This window comes from Carcharodon carcharias, chromosome 1 (assembly GCF_017639515.1).
Source record: "Carcharodon carcharias isolate sCarCar2 chromosome 1, sCarCar2.pri, whole genome shotgun sequence".
NCBI lineage: Eukaryota > Metazoa > Chordata > Chondrichthyes > Lamniformes > Lamnidae > Carcharodon > Carcharodon carcharias.
In genome coordinates this window covers 185,576,544-185,595,479 of record NC_054467.1, presented here as the reverse complement: position 1 = coordinate 185,595,479, position 18,936 = coordinate 185,576,544, and the positions used below count along the sequence as shown (strand labels likewise).

Genomic DNA, 18,936 nt, shown 5'->3' with positions numbered 1-18,936 from the left:
CTATTAATAAAGCCCAGGATACTATCTGCTCCATTAACTGCTCTCTCCACCTGTTCTGCCGCCTTCAATGATCTATGCACACATACACCCAAGTCTTTCTGTTCTTGCACCCCCTTCAAAATTTCACCCCTTATTTTATATTGTTTGTCCTTGTTCTTCCTACCAAAATGCATCACCTCAAACTTCTCCACATTGAACTTCATCTGCCACCTATCTGCCCACTCCACCAACTTGTCTATGTCCTCTAGAAGTTCCACATCATCCTCACAGTTCACAACGCTCCCAGGCTTTGAATCCTCCACAAACTTTGAAATTGTCGCCTGCATCTAGATCATTAATATATATCAGGAAAAGCAAGGGTCCCTGGGGAACTCCACTACAAACCTTCCTCCAGCCCAAAAAACATTAATTGACCATTACTCTCTGCTTCCTATTTTTCAGCCAATTTTGTATCCAGGTTGCTACTGTCCCTTTTATTCCATATGCAATAACTTTCCTCACAAGTCTGTTGTGTGGCACTCTAACAAATGCCCTTTTGAAAGTCCAAGTACACCACATTAACATCATTACCCACATCAACCTTTTCTGTTACCTCTTCAAAAAACTCCAGCAAGTTGGTTAAACATAAGTTCTCCTTTAGAAATCCATGCTGGCTCTTCCTTATCAACCCATAGTTTTCCACGTGGCTACTAATTCTATCCTGAATAATTGCTTCTAGAATCTTGCCCACCATTGAAGTATTCCTCGTTAATATTTTATTTTGGTTTCCACACCCCTGCTAAGTTAGCCTAAAGCCCTCCTAACAGCACTAGCAAAACCTCCCACAGGGAACTCAGTCCCAGCTCTGTTCAGGTGTAACCCATCTGGCTTGTACAGGTGCCATCTCCCCCAGAGCCAGTCCCAGTGTTCCAGGAATCTAAAGCCCTCCTCCTGCACCATCTTTTCAGCCATGCATTCATCAGCCCTATCTTATTTCTGTACTCAATGGCACATGGCGTGGGAGTAATCTGCAGGTTACTACATCTGAGGTCCTGCTTGCTAATTTTCTACTTAGATCCCTAAATTCTGATTGCAGGAGAAGCAGGAGTGCTTCTGTTCAGGAACAAATTTTCTTAATGATTTTGTGCAATCATACAGCTTTCATTTGCAATAATCCTTCGTGACTGCAAGAAAACTAAGCCTCTGTTTTAGAAACTCACCTTCCATTAATCACAGGATTTACTAAATGGATTAGTCATCAGCATCCTGATAATGGAGCAGTAAGTTATGCAGTATCAAAAGCAGGTCTGAAAGCAGTACCAGTGGACAACATTATAACCTGTTATGTTGCCAGTTTATATCACTCTCACGCCACTTCAAGGAGAGATTCATGAAGCTCACTCACTGGCCTTCAACTGCCAGTGCAATTTCTAAAGTTAGAAAAAAAATTGATGACATTATCAATTGATTGCCAAAATATGGGTGATGCAACAGATTAAAAATGGAGAAAGTCAGCTGCATATTGCAATAATCATACTGCAACTAATGAGCTGTATGATTGGGCAAGGTCACCTCTTTAAGGCAGCTATATAATGATGCTAATATAAGATAAAACCAGAAAATTCTAGAAATACTCAGCAGGTCCGGAAGTATCTGTGGTGAGATGTTTCAGGCCAATGCCTTCCAGCATTTTCTGTTTTCATTTCAGATTTCCAGCATCCACAATATGCTGATTTTGTTATTCTTCACTAGCTTGCTGATTTCTGAATACAGGAGATAATGCTGAAGCACTTGCAAGAATCTTCAGCCAGAAGTGTGAAATGGTTGATCACATCTGGCCTCCTTCTGAGATCCACAGATCCCTGTGTCCAGTCAATTATATTCACTGTAAATGCCATAAAAAGTGGTTGATTGCATGGGCATTGTGAAAACTGTGGGATCTGACAGCATTTCAGATAAAATGCTAAAGGTACACACACCAGAGCTGGCCACCACAATATAGTCATGTTGCTATGACATTGGCACCTACCCTGCAATGTAGGTCCAGTTATGTCCCAAGTAAGAATACAGGTCAAATTTAACCCAGGCATTTACCATTTTACTAGTCTCCTCCCAAACATCAGAAAGCGATGAAATGACCATTAATATTACCATCAAGTAAAGCCTGTTTACAAGAATGGTACCAGGGATGAGAAACTTCAGTTATGAAGATAGATTGGAGAGGTTGAGACTGTTCTCATTGGAGGGAAGAACGCTAAGAGGAGATTTGATAGAGATGTTCAAAATCGTGAGGGGGCTGGACCAAGTAGATAGGGAGAAGATTGTAAAAGGATCAAGAACAAGAGGGCACAGATTTAAAGTAATTTGCTGAAGAAGCAAAAACTTTTTCACACAACAAGTGGTTCAGGTCTGGAATGCACTGCCTGGAAGTGTGGTGGAGGCAGGTTCACTCAAGGCATTAGATGATTTTTATTTTATTCATCCCTAATTGCCCTCAGTTTAGGGCATTACTGTGGGTTTGGACTCAATGTAGGCCTGACCAGGTAAGGATAGCAGATATCCTTCCCTAAAGGACATTAGTGAACTAGATGGGTTTTTACGACAATTGCCAATGGTTTCATCATTAGGCTTGTAATTCCAGAGTTTGTTTTTTTATTGAATTTAAATACCACCACCTGCCATGGTGGGGTTCAAACCCGAGTCTCCAGAGTTCAATCCAGTGACAATACCACTATGCCACTGCCTCCCCTAATAGAAATAGAAACAAAGTGCAGGAGTAAGGGGAAAAGGCAGGACAATGGCACTAGGTCATAATGCTGATTTGGAGGGCTACTGCAGGCACAATGGGCCAAATGACCTCCTTCTGTGCCGTTAAAATTCTGTGATTCTGTGATACTCACCAACAACTGAGAGAAGGATATGTTCATAGGGTTAGATGATGAAGGTGCGGGGGGGGATGTGGGTGGTAAGAAATATATAAATGCCAACATAGAGCACTTGAGCCAAATGACCTACTTCTGTGCTTTGGACTATATAATTCTATGCAACCTGCTCGGTGACGCTCAGTTCAGGTTCTGACAAAGCCATTAGGCTTTAGACATAATCACAGAATTGATCGAAACATGGAAGAAGAAATGAATGTTAGAGGAGACATGACAGTAGCTGCCTTCGATATCAAGTCAGCATTTCTGCCAATATGACACCAGGCAGCCTTAACAAACTTAAGATCAATGTGGCTTCAGGGATTTGAGTCACATCTTACACAAAAATAATTGCTTGTGTTTGCTGGAAGCTAGACATTTTAGCCCTGTGATTCAGACAGTACCAGACTTCAGAATATCACAGTATCTTTACAGTGCAAAATAAGATCATTCGGCCTATCGAATTTGCACGGAAAGGGCTTCCACCTAGTCCATTCCCCTGCCTTATCCCCATAGCCTTGCATGTTCTCTCTTTACAGGCAGCAATCAGCTTCCCTTTCAAATATCTCGCTCGAACCTGCCTCCACCCTTTCAGGAAGTTTATTCCAGACTCCAACCACCCTCTGGGTGAAAAAACTTTCCGCACATCACATTTACTCCTTTTGTCAATTATTTTGAAGCTGTGCCCTCTAGTTCTTGATGCTGTCTTGAGTGAGAACTGTTTCTCACTATTTACCCTGTCCAAACTCCTCAGGATCTTGAATACCTCTAACAAGTCTCCTCTCAGCCTTCTTTTCTTCAAGGAAAACAGTTCCAATCTCTCCAATCTATCCTCATAGCTACAGTTCTTCACCCCAGGATGAACAGCAACAAGGAAGAAGAAAGAAACAACCAACCAACTGCAGGATGTCCCATTGTGCTTCACAGCCAACTAAGACCAAGGACATCACTGCAGGAGTTCCTCAGGGTAGTGTCCTAGGCCCAACCATCTACAGCTGCTTCATCAATGATCTTACCTCTAGCATAAGGTCAGAAGTAGGGATGTTTGCTGATGATTGCACAACGTTCAGCACCATTCATAACTCCTCAGATACTGAAGCAGTCCATGTTCAAATGCAGCAAGACCTGAACAATATCTAGACTTGGGCTGACAAGTGGCAAGTAACATTTGCACCACACAAATGCCAGGCAATGGCCACCTCCAACAAGAGAGAATCTAACCATCGCCCATTGACAGTCCCAGTTGCCTGGATAGGTATGGCTGCATCAACACTCAAGAAGCTTGACACAATATAGGACAAAGCAGCCCCTAATGGGTACCCTATCCACCATTTCTTGGCAGCTTGGAATAGGCAGTAAGTGTGACTCAGAAGCATCACATACATTCAAAGAGCAAATTAAAAATCAGCAGTATTACACTGCAAGTTTTTCATTAATGGATAATTATTTTAAATAATATTTGCCACAACAATATTAAACATGGAGCACAACTGGATTTTATACACAAGAATAAATTGAAATAGTATTTAACTTAATGAGAACTACAGCTATCAAATATGTGAACAGATAACAGTGAATTGTTGATATCAGCTGAAGTGAGAGTAAACCTGAAGTCACGGAATGGCAAAGCAAAGCTCCAGAACTCTTTGGTGTGTTCATTAATTGGTTGATCTGTAGCATAGAAAGAATCTCCCTAAACTGAGTTAAGCTAAGTTTAGCAAAGTAGTTGCCAAAATTTATACAATATAAGGGGCAGAATCTTCTGTTCGGTGTGTGGGGCTTGGCATAAAATGTCACCGCGCGTCATTCTGATCTTCCATTCGGCGGGCGTGCAGCAGAGTTGGCTGCGCACCTGCCAAACTGTCAAAGGACGATTAAGGCCATTAATGAACTAATTAAGCCTATTGAGAAAGCTGCCCATCCAACCGTAAGGTTGGCAGGCAGGCGAAGAGCCCAGGCGACCTTCGCATTTTTCATGAAACCTCATCTGCGGGCAAGATGAGGTTTCATTAATTAAATATAATTTTTAATGAAAATTCATAAACATGTCCCAGCTCACGTGATACTGTTTAAAACTTAAGTTAATCTCCCTGAGGCAGCTCCTTGTCTCAGGGAGATTTCTGTGCTGTTTCACACCCAACTCTCCCTCCTCCCCCCGCCCTCACAGGTAGCCCAGAGCGCTTCTGGGTGCGTGTCACGCTGGGTGGGTCTTAATTGGCCCACCTGCGTAAAATGGCGGCGCGCAGCCGATCGCGGGCAGCAATTGGCTTGGCGCCCGCTCCTGACCAGCCCGCCCAAATCCTCCCCAATATATTGGCCGAAGCAGCAGCTGTCCATTTTCTTGTTTCCAATAAATCTGCTGTAGATCCTCAGAGGTATTATGTAAAACAAAAATGTACCAAACTAAATGTGATATCCCTTTTGGATTAAAAGAAAGTAGTAGATTGAAGCTGGTCAGGACTGATTTTAGTTGGGAAAATGATGGCCGCGGTTCAAATTTACATCGCAGTTCCAATTTTCCTTTCTATTGCTTTCATTGACACATCTACCACAGCAGCACTCTTTAAATCCTATTTGCAGCACAATCTGTGTTGCTAACTCACGTGTGGAGATATGTTTAATTTTATCATTTCTCAGCATATGGAAAAAGGGCACTTACCCATTTCTCGCTTCATTCAACATAACTAACAGAATCACAATTACAATAAGCTTCTCAAAACCCACATTGAGAAGAGGAGCAGACCGCCTGACACATAATAACTGTTCCCTTATTCTCACAAGCTGATTTGATGTGTATTCCAGGTGCAGGTGGTGAAGGCTGTCAGATTGTATGGCTCATATGCTTGACTAATAAGTGCCCAGCTAGTTAGTCTTCAACAAGACAAAGGGCATTTAATATCATTGACATGGACTGGAGAAGAAGTAGATCAACAGGAGGACTTGAAGCCAGCAGCCCTTCCAATTAATTGATTTGAGCACTTCCAGATCTAGCTGGTCTGGAGACAACTGGTGGTGCTAACAAAAAGGAAAAAAACACACAAAAGATGCTAGAAATCTGAAATTAGCTAAAGTGTGCCAGAAACGCTCAGCAGGTCTGTGGAGAAAACAGACAAAGTGATATTTCAGATGTGGACCCTTTGTCAGAACAGGTGAAAAATGTTACTTGATATGAGAGCTGATCCACGATTGAATAATACAAGTTAAGAAGTGGTCCGAATGTACAGAATGAGTAGTGGCTTTTTAACCACACAGCAGAAGGCACACAGGAAACACTGGTCATGTCTGGGTTTACTAGAAGATAATGTTTGAGACTTTGTGATTTGATTGAGTGGCAGCATGCGTTGATACTAAGGAGCATCCAACATTAATAAAGGCATAAAAATTGAAAATACTGGAAGTGCTCAGCAGGTTGGGCAACATCTGCGGACAGGCAAACAGAGTTAACGTTTCAGGTTGATGACTTTTCATTGACTTGAATTGTTAATTTTGTATCTCTTTCCACAGATGCCGCTTGACTTTCTGAATATTTCCAGCATTTTCTGCTTTTATTTCAGATTTTCAGATCTTGATCTTTTGCTTTCGTATCAGTAAAGGCATTCTTGGCGCACATAGGAATTATTGGACAAAAAGACAATAAGGTCCATCTAGTTTGCCTTTGACCATTCTGGTAGACACATGATACAACAACCATGGAATTGTTGACATATCATGGCAATTAATCTTTGTTGATTAGTTTACAATGGACCAAGACATGACATGAGGAAAATCCCTAGTGGTGGGAGTCATGGGGCTAAAGTGAAATGACGGAGACCTTCCAAGTGATTTATTCATTATCTACAACACATTAACGAGACATTTGTGAGATTCATGTAAGAGAATTATATTTTAATAATGCAGATACACCTGTATTTATTTTCACTGAAAGACAAAAAATCCAGAATGCAGGTCGCCACCAAGTTTAGAATAATAAAGGAGAAAATGAGTCAAACCAAGGTGCAATGATCATGTGAAAACACAGGTTTTAAAAGTAAGAAGCTTGTAAGGGGAAGATATGTTTGAGAGTACAGGAATTCCGATTTGAGGTGCTGATAAAGAAGGCTTCAGAACAGGAAACTGATGATTCCTGGCCTTAAGACAATGGTAGAGACATTAGGGAGAAGAAAGAGCACATAGGTGTCAAATGTGGAGTCTATAAGGTAGAAAGGAATATTTAGAGGAGCGTGAACCATGGCAGGTACTCACAACGTAGAGGGAAAAAAAGTTGCAGCAGGGTGAGTTTGTACATGTGAGAGAAAATGAGAGAAAAAGAAGGCATCCTGTTCAATAGTGCAAAACAACAGCCAAAATATCTCCCTAAATATGTTAGTATTCACATGTTTCTACAAACTTGGGATTTATAAAGTTGAGTAGAAGCATTTGGCATAAAAAAGAAAGTTGAGTTTTGTTCAGGTAGCTGTAGGAATGGATGTGCAAGTTCTATTTGAGATTGTGAGCCCAAGAGTACTGACAAATTAAGATCAGAATTTATGGATAGATTTACAAGAAACATGAAAAAATATCTCCTTGAAGAATTAAACAAGGGGTGATATTATGGAGATACTATAGTATAGGCCAGCTCCATTTACAATTCCTCAAATAATGATGCTCTCCATACTGGCAAGCCAGAAGGTCTGAACAATATCCAGGCCTGGGTTGTTAAGTGGCAGATAACATTCATACCAACATAATGTCAGGAAATGATTGCCTCCAACAAGAGAGAGAGTCTAAGCACCTCCCATGACATTCAATTGACGATTGTGATAATAACATTAAATCCTTAGGTGGTTACACTGGTTTGAATTAATATTTATGGTTTTATTTTAACCATCTTTTAAAATAGTTCAGTTTGAATTTCTGCAAGTGAGACAATTAACAGTTAAAGCAGCCTGAGAACAGGAGGGTAGCTACTTGTGAGAAACTGTTCTTGATTAACTAAATGACCTTAAAGGTGTTAAATGTTTGGGTTTAAGCAGCTGTATCCATCTTAATTACACTATGTGCAATTTGAGGTCTCTCTGTCAGCATTAAAGAAATAAGGAAAATATTTGAACTCAGCAGCATGAACTTAATATGACACCTTATCTTTAAAGAAGAACAATGTGTTTTTAATTAGGTTTTAGCTTACTAATAAGGAGTGAGACAGTCAGAATTAAGGATAATAGTTGGAAACTTCCTTCCTTGACATCAGTGCTTCTGTGGTGTGATTCTTCTGCTTCACAGTTCAACGTCACTTCAAGAAACAAAAGAAGAAAGGCTTTGACTGTGCTGTCAGCATTAAAGGAATCCTAGGCCCTTGAGGGATAAGAAACTTCCACGCTGTCTTCACTGCTTTTTCTTAAGTATATATAACATCTTGCTTAATAATTTCTACTTAATTCATAAATACTAGTCATTTATAACTTGTTAGGTCAGGCACAACGTTGGGTCAAAATCCTGGAACTCCCTCCCTAACAGCACTGTGGGTGTACCTACACCACATGGACTGCCAGAGGTTCATGAAGGCAGCTCACTACCACCTTCTCAAGGGCTATTAGAGATGGGCAATAAATGCTGGCCCAGCCAGTGATGCTCACATCCCATGAATGAATGAAAAAAGGATACCTAGAATTAAGAATTCGGAACCTAGATACTTTAATTAAAAGTGTTTTATATCTCAAAACCCCTTAAAAACTTACACAATGGTATTACTATTGCCAAGTCTGCCACCACCAACATCCTAGGGGGGTCACTATTGATCAGAAACTCAATTGGACCAGCCACATAGATCCTGTGCCTACCAAATCAGCGGATGCATATTATGTGGCAAGTGGTTCGCTTCCTGACTCTCTAAAGCTTCTCCTCCACCTACAAGACAGAAGTCAAAAGCAAAATGGAATATTGTCTGCTTGCTTGGATGCAGTTGCATCAGAACAAAGCAGTCTGTTTGATCAGGAGTCCATCCACCACCATAAACATTCATTCCCTCGACCACGAGCACACACTAGTTGCCGTGTGCACCATCCACCGAATGCATGACAGAAACTCAACTGAAAGCTTTTTCAACAGCATCTCCCAAATCTGTGACCTCCACTGCCTAGAAGAGCAGTAGCTGCATGAGAATATCTCCAAACTCTCACCCAAGTCACTCACCATCCTGACTTAAACACCTTACTTTATCACTGATTGGTCAAAATAGAATTGGCTATCTAACAGCACTATGGGGTACCTTCACCAGATAGAACTCAGCAGTTCAAAAGGAGGTTTCACCACCAACTTCTCAAGGGCAAAGGGGGGTGGGCTATATATGCTCAAAATGCCCATTGCCAGAGAATTTTTTAAATAATTTTATCAGATATTTAAGGAGTGGAAAGTTAAATCTGGAATATTACTTGCTGTAAATAGCAAGGGTAGACCAGTGGGTCTTAAATACAAACTAGTAAAAGCTAAATTTAGGACTATTGCATGATATTTTCCTTTATACAAATATGATCAACATATTGAATAGACATCTGGGAACAGGAGTGCAGGCAAAAACTCTGGAATTGTAAGAACAGTGAATACTGAAGTGCAAGGACTTCAGATTCCTTCTGAGTAGAACTAAGAAGAACCAAGTGGCCCTCTTCATCCTAACCAACTTGTGATCTTGTAAAGGACTTTTGGTAGGTACAAAAGCTAACGTTCACATGTTAGTCAAAGTAAATATTTTGTCTTAATGAGTAAATGTATTAAATGCTCTCTCTGCTATGTCTTACTATTTACTTCAACTTATCTGACAGGAAGTGTAGTTTGCAGCACATGGTGAATGCAGACAGTACATGGTGAATATAGAATTATATTTTCTCCTTATTGTTGTGAAGTAAATCCAATTCAATGTTTTTGTGATAAAAGGGCTGATTTTATCACCCATGAACCACTAATGCACCCTACTACAGATTACTGGGGTGTGGAATTAAAGTAGAGGCAGTACAGTCCTCTTGCTTGGTGCCACAGTCATACTAGCTAAGATTATTACTCCTGGTTTTTGGTTAGCATCTCAAGACCTTATCACAAACGAACAAGAGCCTCATTCAAATGCAAAATTCTGATGCTATAATTCAGAGTCTAATGCCATTTTAATATAAAGACATGTATTTTCCCAATGTTGGGCTTGCCAAGAACACCAGGCATCAAGCACAACAATCCTAGAAGCAGACTGAAATGGTAAGTTCTTTTTTTCAAATTAGCTTCCTTTTTAGCCAAGAGGAGCAGTCGTGTCCTCAACAACAATGGCAGGATAATGTATTTTGGCCTAAGCCAGGAGGTTGATGCTTTCCGGTGATTACTGTACTAGGTATCACCACAGGTAGAGATTTCAACACATATGCAGTTCTGCAATGCAGTGACTAGCCAACACAGAGGCACTAACTACAAAACCTGAAATTCAGATTCTCCATGATTATCCATCCATTAGATTTAACATTAGTTCTAGCCACTGAGGAGTCCTGCAAATTGCCTACTATTGTTTTACACACTTCAGTCACTATCTCACAGGAGAGCATCACCCTCTTGACTTAAGCCAAAATACAACATCCTGCCATTGTCGTCGAGGGCACGGCTCGGGGAAATGTATGTCTTTATATTGCAATGGCATCAGAAAAACATTGAATTGGGTTTACATCACATCAATATGGAGAAAATACAATTTTGTTCATTGATACAGTGTCCCTGAGACATAAAGAGCTGAAAGTATTAGTGCTAGAAATATCCACTGCGAACCCTGATCAGGCAGTGGTTCACTCATCAGCATTACAAAGATAGAATGAAAGAAAGGACTTATATTGAGAAATTTACACACTTAGTTCCAACCAGCCAGTATGAGGTTAGGACATGGGAATTCCCAGTAGCAGGAGTCCCTGCCCACTTCCTGCAGCACTGAACATTTGAAAATGGTGGCGCCTCAGTCCCATATAGGGCCACACAGAATGCATGAAATAACAACGACTTGTATTTTTATAGCACCTTTAACTTAGTAAAACCTCCCAAGGACCTTCTCAGGAGCATTATGAAAGAACTGATGAGTCACCCAAGGACACACAAATCATGAAGACTGCCAGATGTCATCACATTTTGAGGGACTGACAATGACAACAATCAATGAAAGCTTGACATTCAGCCACTTAAGGAGGTATTAGGGAAGATAACCAAAAGCTTGCTCAAAGAAGTAGGTTTCAAGGAGTGTCTTAAAAAAGGAAATAGAGGAAGAGAGACAGAGAAGTTGGGAAGGAATTCCAGAGTTTATGGCCCTGGCAGCTGGAGGCATGGCTGCCAATGGTAAGTTATCACAATAGCGGATACCTATGAGAACAGAAAACAGGGTAATGGGTAGAACAAAATTACAGAAATAGGGATGGGCATGGCCATGAGGGATTTGAAAACAAGGATGCGAATTTTAAAATGCAGACATTGTTTAACTGGGAGCCAATATAGATCAGGGAGCACAGGAATGATAGGTGAATGGGTTTTGGTGCAGGAATCAAGTTGGAGCATTTCCGTTTCCCAATAGCTGCTCGGCAATACTCATTGTCCAAGAACAGAGAGCAGTTACAGGTACATGCTCATAAAGTAGGAAAAAGTGCAAAGTTTGCAGATAAGGCCACAAAATACCTACACTCGATATATATCTCTCTAAAAGGCATCACATTTATTAAGACCAGAGATAAAAACAGTAAGTGCTGGAAATACTCAGCAGGACTGGCAGCATCTGGGGAGAGAGACAATTTCAAGTTGAATATGACTCTTCTTCAGAACTTTGCTAAGGCAATCCTCTTTGCTTCTGTGCCCACTGCTCCAAGCAGTTCTGATTAAGCAACAATAGGGTTTACTTAAAATGCAGAATATATATATCAGCACCTGAAAAAGGTTTTTATTTCTTTTACATTTGCTCACTGTGAATAAAAATCGAATTGCCAGCGTCCCCCTTAGGAAATTCCTTTAATTGGGATGGTGCTGTAGCTAGGTTGGACCCTTTTAACACCTTTGATCAAAACAATCATATGGCATTAGATATTTTATATACTTTATCTGGCTTAATTGGAGCATTGCCTCCCCATTAAATGAGCTTAAAATGATGTTTTGCCAACAGCTTCCCACCTGGTAGCAGAAGCTTGCAATTTTCATTCTCCATAAACATGCTTGCAATGCTATTTACAGGTGCAATCTTACTGTCAGAAAAGATTTGAGACGCAGGGCTCTGCGTCCTAAGCATCTGCACTAGCAGCAAGCTTCCATCACAGTAAGCCTGTCAAAATATTCTTCAGGAAATCCTTAACTAGCCACAGCATGTGTGCATTGACAAGGCATCCTGTGATGCACATTCTGCCAACATCAGTATACATCATTATGATCTAGAAAGGTGCAGATATAATTTAAAAAGCTTTTGTCATGAATCTCAATTTTAGAAGCAAAAAAAATGTTCTTTAATGTTTTGGCTATGTTTTTAAAGTGAGATTTAGCACTGGATGAGCACCGCAATTGCTCTGACTCAAGTAGGAAATGTAATTGTTACCTTACAGCCATCTACATAAGAGCAAGGTTAACCAAAGCTGGCATTTTAATGGTGCTTTGTCAACATTTTACAGCACCAGCAACCTCATACTACTGTTTCTACTTGCTGTCGATTCCTATTCAAGCCTTGTATTCAATATTATCATGGAGTGATCATTCTCCCATCCCGAGCCTGAACAGATTGTTCAATCGCTCACTTAGAAAACACAAGCTGCCCTCAAATTTTCTTCCCCAACTTAATTTCATAAGGCATTCACTCATTCTGATGGTAAAAAACAGTCAATATTTTCTAACTATGTAATGTATGAAACAACAAAGGGAAGTTGATCTGGTACTGTTTCTGAAATGGTGTCCAAGATAGCATTTTTGCGTGAAAATTTATTTTGCACTTTAATTTGCCACAGAAAATGTATTTTGAGGGTAGCTCAGTAGTAGTCACATACCTCAGACAGGAAACAGGAACTGCGCTCCTGGCCACAGCCCCTGGGGCCTTCAGACTGTTCATGGGTGAAGAAAAGTGTGCCGCAAAGAATTATTGCTTGCCTTCATCTTCAGCCTACACCTGAGCCCCTGACAGGCTCTCCAGTTCATAGGAATCCAATGGGAGGCATCTGCTCCATCAATCTTCAAGTACTGTTGTGTTGTGTGATACTGAACATTCACAGGCAATGGGAAATCAGGCCAGAGGATAGGGCTATCACTCCAACCTCACTGTAATGGTAATACTGATTCTGGACCTACTATAATTGCAGGCCTAGATGCGCCCACTCATAAAGCCCCAGGAAATCTCAAAAGCATCGAGGAAACCAAGCATGTGACCTAATGGGTTTTTGCCCCTATGCCTTCTTCAGTGTACTTGAGGAGCCAGTGATCTTCCCAGACACAGAAGAGAGGACTATATACCCATGTGTATGCATAGGAAATGGTAGAGTAGACCGGTATATGAAGTTGGTGTGACAAAGATAGTTTCCCAAAGGGTGTTAATACTGCACAAAGACCTCATTATCACAGGAGCATCAGGCATTCATTTCAACAACAATCTGGTCAAGATGTAGTACAGTTTTAGAAATCCTGACAAATTTAGAAATAGCACGTTTTTGTGCTATTTGTGCTAATGTCATGGACTTTGACCGAGCATCAAATGTATGATGGTAGCGAAGTACAGTTGTTCTTAGAGGTATTCTCTCATTTGACAAAAGCATATGAAAGATGCTGCATCAAGCTTGTAAAGAGAAATTGGTAAGAATGTGAATATATCAGTTATCAGATAATGAATTGGGTTTGTTACTAAATTTTTCAGACCTTTTATAAAGCAAAAGCTATGTGCCTAGGGCTGAATATTCAAAGTATGGAATATAGAATTCCCACTGTTAGCTATATCTCTTAATCTACATCTTACAGAAGCATTCCTCTAGTACCAGGCTGATATTTACATTTCACTTAACCTTCCTCTGAGCGAGATTGTCAAATTAGTACAAATATGAATTCTGGTAGAATACTGCACCATGAATTCACATCCACCTAGAACTGGACTGAAATTGTCTGAACTGAGAAACCTTTAAATAAGAGACCTTCTGGGTTTGCAGGAAGGTTGAAATAAAATGTTACATAAATACAGCAGTATCCAGTCACACAAGAAGGCAAATGGTGCTGCTGGTGGGGTTGAAACAGGTACCTCATTATGTGAAACTAACAACACTGATAAATAAGGTGTCATTTTGCAAGTCATCACTGTTTGTAGACAGTCCAGTTCACCTGACGATTGCCGCATCTCACTCCATACTTCCACATCATACTCCTAAGCTAAAAGATGCTCTGAGTTCAGCTTCCCAGACTCAAAAGAACATTAGTGAAATTTCAGTGTAACATGTGGATCTATGCTAACATTAAACAATCCCTTCAAAATTAAGTTTTAAATATTTTCAATTCCATCAACTCCTGGGGAGCTTTGAAACTTTGCTCTAGTCTAGTTGCAGAATGTTCAAAGTCTAAGCAATGCAACACTATATTCACATGATGGTTGAATATTGCTTGCTTGATCTCAATCAGGCCAAATTCACTTCCGTCCTATATGCACAGTTTGCATTGTTACCAAACCAAAATTACTTTGTACCAACACAATCTGTGTGGTTAAAAAAATAATTAATAGTGGTTTCACAGCAGAACTGCAAATTATAACTTGATGTAAGATTTAGAAGTTTAAAAAAGTACCTTACCTCCTCCCACTGGTGTATATATCGTATAAGCCTTGAAAGTCTTAATAATCGCAAGAGACTGAGGATTTTTGTAAACCTCACAATTCTCAGTGCTCTGGCAGTCTTGTAAACATCAGAATCAAATCCCTTTTCTATAATCAGAAATATATAATCCACTGGTATGGAAGAGATAAAATCTATGATAAACCAGCTCTTTAAGTATTTCCACTTGATAACATTTGGGTCCAGTATGATTTCGGCATTATCTTCTACAACAATTCCAGTTCTAAAATTGACTATCAAGTCCAAAAGGAAGAAGGTATCAGATGCAACGTTAAAAACAATCCAAATGGTTGATGTCGACTCAGTGAAGAAGGTGATTCCCACGGGAATAATTATGAGATTTCCTACCATAAGCATCAGCATTATCAAGTCCCAGTAAAACCTAAAAAAGAGAGAAAATGGAAAACAGTAAGTGGAAGAAACCATAACTGTCCTTGTTATTTGGTTCCAATCTGGTTCAATAATTATAGTAATTGAATAGATTCAGCAGTTATTGCAAATCCAGTCTACCCAACAGATGATCAAAAGTGCTTGAATCACCACTGAAAGGTGCCTGCTTGCTTAATTCCAAATTCAGATTCAAGAGGTACTGATGTGCTGCCAGCAGAGTGGTGAGGATCCATCTGTACACCCAAAACTCTCACAAGCATCAATCATCCAACATAGATGAAAGACTGCAATTCCAATGTTATATTTTCAGAAATACACTTACCATTTCAATTTTATAAAGCTTTTTCAAAAATGATTTCAGTCCAGTGTTAAGGGGAATGTCAGTTTAAATCAGTAATTTCTAGTTTCAAAAGCAGAACATTTCTTAACATGGTGCTCCCTTTAAATGCAACAAAATATTTTTTCTAGTTTCTTAAACAAATGTAGCTATTGACTCCTGTGACATAGTTGGCATCTATTTAGTATTTTAAACGATCAATTCCCTCCACTAAATCCTTTACCCACCTACCTGTGCCATCCCTCACCACTACAAATCGATGCTGCTGGTAGATTTTCATAAAAACTGGCACTTCCTCTAGTACCTGACATAATGTGTATTCTCCCTGATGTGAACCTACATAGGGAGTACTGACAGGCACACTTTCTGGCAGGAACCACTAATTATAATCAGGAACAGAAAACTAGCTGATATCGTTCCCCTTACTTAAGCTGAGTAAATGGAGACCAACTGGAGATTCCTATTCTTCATTTAAAAAAGCACCTAACTCAAAGATAGGAAAATTTGAAGTTGGGACTTTGTTGGTTAGTATAACTCAGGCCGGAATTTTCCAGCCCTGTTGGCATCAGGCGGCATGGCGGGCAGAAAGGGACAATATGGCAAAAAGGCCAAAAAGATCGGTTTTACGCCGTAATGAAACAAGTTTGTGAGCATCTGCTCCACCCATCAATAGCGGAACATGTTTCCGCCGGGCACGTCGGGAACATAAGTTTCATACATTTGCATCGAATTATAAGTCTTGCTCTCAGGAATCATCCCCCATGTCAAATTTGTCGCCCACATTGGCGTGAATCCAGAACAGCGTGCTTCATGACTGCCTTTAAAAGGTGTGCACCTGGCGACCTGAGCTTCGAGGGGAACTCGGAGGTGAGTGCATACAACCTTGCGCAGTGCTGGTCCAGAACTTTTCAACCCTCAGGCGCAGACTCCAAATTAATGTGTGTTTTAGCGGGCAGCAAAACAATTGGCCAATTGGGAAGGTAATAGAATCTCCTTACAAAAGGTGGCCATGGTGCAGTCACTGACGGAGGTGTTCACAGCCCCTTGCAATGCCTTTATTAAGGTTTGGACCAATATCCCTCATGGCTCAAGCTAACAGTGCAGCCTTACAATGTGGGTTATGAGAATATCTGTGCCTGAGCTGAGAGCACAGCATAGAGTCCAGTGGACAAAGCTACTGTCAATTAGCCAAGTGGAGTAGGGCGAACGTGGGTAGGGTTTCAGTCAGCCAATGAGCGTGGCTAGCACTCTCATGTATGCATGAAGGGGTCTTCATATTTAACCAAGAGAGTACACCCATGCTAACCGACATGTCTCCCTCTTTGATCCTGTAGAAGAACATCAGGACCATGGAGCCTGGTGATTTAGTGGTATGTCCCATGGCTTACAGAGACCAGGGAAGAAGAAGAGAGCAGAGGAGGCACCTGACTCAGCAAAGGAAGGAGCATCTCCCACAAGATGAAGGGATGGCAGGGCCTGCTGCACACACAGCTGAAGATCCACAGAGAGCTGTCGCTCTTAGGCACCTTGCTAGAGCCAGGGTCTATAGACAGCGCCTGTCATTCCTGCAGAAGACTGAGAACCAGTGTCGTCGAAGATTGTGCATGTCTAGAGAACTGTTCGGTCACATACGCCACATGCTGCAGGATTTGGCGCTACTGGGAAATGGAGGGCATCCACTGCCAATGGCCATGAAAGTGACCGCAGCACATCCTACAGATCTGCAAACACATCCTACAGATCTGCGCACGATTCCCAGGGAGCATCCACGACTCCTACATCCTTGGCAGGTCTCAGATCCCTGACATCTTCCAGGGTCCACAAAGGCTGCAGGATTGGCCCCTCAGGGACAGGGCTACCCACAGAGGACATGGCTGATGACACCCTTACAGCGGCCTCAGACTGCAGCGGAACGATGGTACAACGGGGCTCAAGCCACGACCCGGACCTTGGCGGAGCAAACGATAGATGTTTTGAAAATGAGGTTCCGCTGCCTCAACAGGTCCGGCGGAACACTGCAATACAGTCCTCAGAGGGTGTCAGGCATGATCGTCACTTGTTGCACACTCCTTAACCTGGCGCTGCAACGGGGGGTGGACCTGGCTGAGGAGGAGATGGAGCAGCTGCTTTTCTCCTCCAATGAGGAGGAGATTGAAGGGGGTGATGATGATGAGGTCTTCGAAAGCGACGATGCCGGCGATGAGGCCATCGCACTGGCCAGACGAGGCTGGCACGCTCAGGAGGTCCTCAAAGCCACAAGATTCATGGAGGATGATGATGGGCTTCAGTGAGGACAGCCCTGACATCCTCACCTTGTATCTGTGAGCGTTTGACTCCTGTATGGCTGATGATAGTGCATATACCCTCACTGCTATGGCTCATGTCATGGAGACACAGCGGAGGCCTGAATAGTTGCTAGCTTCCAGGAGGATGATGACAACATGCAGTGAGGTCACTCCATTGATCTTCACATTTCCCCTGTGAATGTTTGAGTCCTGTCTGGCTAAGGGAAGCTCACTTGTGCTCTGTGTACAGGATCATATCATGGAAACGCAGCCATGAAACTTTCAATGCATCTAATGCTTTGTCAAGCTTCAGCACCTGACCCCTTCAGGAGCACAGCATCACTGGTCACAGATGCTGATGAGATGTGAGCCAGCCCCACTTCAAAGGTGCTGAGAGCACACAGATGGAATGATGGAACTCTGTGACACCTGCCCACGACATTCTGGCAGCAATAACAAGCACCATCGAGATGCAGGCATCTCTAATGTGTCCATTGAGTATGAAGTCAGACCATAACTTTGGTCTGAAGGTTACACACTGTACAGGGAAGAGGCCTTGGACAGAGGCACCTGCCTATATCTTGTGCAGGAACCAAGGTTTCACATTTTAAAAAAATTCATTTATGGGATGTGGGCATTGCTGGCTAGGCCAGCATTTATTCCCCATCATTAATTGCCCTTGAGAAGGTGGGGATGAGCTGCCTTCTTGAGCCACTGCAGTCCCTGTGGTGTAGGAACACCTATAGCGCTGTTAGGAAGAGAGTTCCAGGATTTTGACCCAGCGACAGTGAAGGAATAACAATATATTTCCAAGTCAGGATGGTGAATGGTGGTGCTCCCATCTGCCAGCTGCCCTTGTCCTTCTAGATGGTGGTGGTCATGGGTTTGGAAGGTGCTGCATAAGGAGTGAGTGAGTTTCTGCAGTGCATCTTGTAGATGTTACTGCTGCCACTCTGCGTCAATGGTGGAGGGAGTGGATGTTGAAGGTGGTGAGTGGGGTGCCAATCAAGCAGGCTGCTTTGTCCTGGATGGTGTCAAGCTTCTTGAGTGTTGTTGGAGCCACGTTCATCCAGGCAATTGGAGAGGATTCCATCACACTCCTGACTTGTGCCTTGTTGACGGTGGACACACTTTGGGGAGTCAGGAGGTGAGTTACTCGTCACAGGATTCCTAGCCTCTGACTTGCTCTTGTAGCTACTGTATCT

At 41.8% G+C, this 18,936-nt stretch overlaps 1 protein-coding gene across 1 annotated transcript in view; it reads right to left on the bottom strand.

The window, feature by feature from the left end:
• Positions 1-18,936, bottom strand: part of LOC121279876 (potassium/sodium hyperpolarization-activated cyclic nucleotide-gated channel 1-like) — a 315,234-nt gene that overhangs the window by 256,260 nt on the left and 40,038 nt on the right. Inside the window, exon 2 of the mRNA XM_041191391.1 lies at positions 14,678-15,101. Coding sequence (XP_041047325.1) covers positions 14,678-15,101 — 424 coding nt within the window. The remainder of the gene's footprint in view (positions 1-14,677; positions 15,102-18,936) is intronic.